General features: G+C 34.2%; 2 protein-coding genes across 3 annotated transcripts in view; one reads left to right on the top strand and one right to left on the bottom strand.

Moving 5' to 3' along the window:
- MED12L (mediator complex subunit 12-like) overlaps positions 1–1310 on the top strand; it is a 350848-nt gene that overhangs the window by 345000 nt on the left and 4538 nt on the right. The window lies entirely within an intron of this gene.
- IGSF10 (immunoglobulin superfamily, member 10) overlaps positions 23–1310 on the bottom strand; it is a 34796-nt gene continuing 33508 nt past the window's right edge. For both annotated transcript variants that reach the window (XM_011972755.1, XM_011972756.1), the window contains one exon: positions 23–1169. In XM_011972755.1, the coding sequence (XP_011828145.1) occupies positions 1015–1169 (155 nt within the window). In that variant the 3' untranslated portion in view covers positions 23–1014. The remainder of the gene's footprint in view (positions 1170–1310) is intronic.

The raw sequence follows: 1310 nt of genomic DNA, 5'->3' as shown, positions 1-1310 counted from the left end.
ACACTGGAAAACCCCAGCCCTAGATTTAGGTAAGATCAATCATATAATATTCCCCAAATTAATTCAGGTTGAATTAAGCATGTAATATAAATTCAGTGAATTACAAAAAGCAACATTTTGTGTAGGATTGATCAGATTTTAAATACAGTGAAACTTCATTATATATAACAGATCTAGACCCTCCCAAGCATTTTCCCATTAAAGAATTATTAATTAAATGAAATGCTTATAGAGCAATGATTCCTCCTCAGAAAAATTTCCTTATAAACAGCTCCAAACCAGGGGTGCCTGAGCTAGATTTTAAAGTTATAAAGAAGTTTCATTGTATTTTTAAAACCTTTTTAATGGGCGTATTTGGACAAAAGTAATCAACCCCCTTTTCACATTTTATGATGTGCAGTTATTACATTGCTTTTTACATGTGGAAAAGTGAGCCTGCATTTATTTTTAAATGCAGTTATTAAAACATTTTTGTATTCCCCATCAATGAAAATTTTCAGTGTGAACAAATGGTGAATCATAATCAAGACAGTTCAGTGCTTATTTTCTGTAGGTTTTAGCAAAAAAATTTATAAACCACAAAATATTTATACATCAGGATGGTAAATTTACATAAAGAAGATTGCAGATTTAATATTTTCCATTGTCTCTGTTCTGAGTGCCATGCTTGTAACATTGATAGGAAGTGGACACTAGGCAACTGGTATTAAAAGTTCATTTTTTTACTGAAAAATTCAGGTACATTAGCCATTTGTTATTTTATAGTGGACCGTTTTAATGTTTATTGTTATTTGTTGGCAAAATAAAAGTGCCTTAAGTTAAAAGTTTGTTTTGAGATCCATTAAATAAATCAGTATCATCAGTTCATAATGCATTTATTTACAAGTCCTTTTATTTTGCATGTTCATTGTAAATTTAATACTGTAAATGTATTCCAATTCATTTACATGCCTATGGCTGCCTTTGATTAAACTTCTTCCAAAAAACAAATTCTGCCCACATGTTTATTTCATGTCAGATTACTTGAATATACGTTGCTGCATAATCACTACCAAGTGGATTCTTTGCTGTGCATTTGTATATCCCAGAATCAGAGGTTTGGGGATTCTGAATGACTAGGGTACCGTGTAAGTGAAGCTGCTCGCTTCCACGTGTCCTCTCTTTACTTGCTGTTGAGAGAAGGGAGTGGTCAGGCATCTCCCACGTGATTTCTGGCTTGGGAACTCCCAGGGCCACACAGTGGAGCTGAAAGGCTGCCCCTGTCCTGGTGACAATACTTCTGGGTGGACGATTTGTAATTCGGGGAGGGT

Source organism: Mandrillus leucophaeus, unplaced genomic scaffold (assembly GCF_000951045.1).
Source record: "Mandrillus leucophaeus isolate KB7577 unplaced genomic scaffold, Mleu.le_1.0 Scaffold130, whole genome shotgun sequence".
Lineage (NCBI taxonomy): Eukaryota > Metazoa > Chordata > Mammalia > Primates > Cercopithecidae > Mandrillus > Mandrillus leucophaeus.
This window is presented reverse-complemented; position numbering and strand designations above follow the sequence as displayed.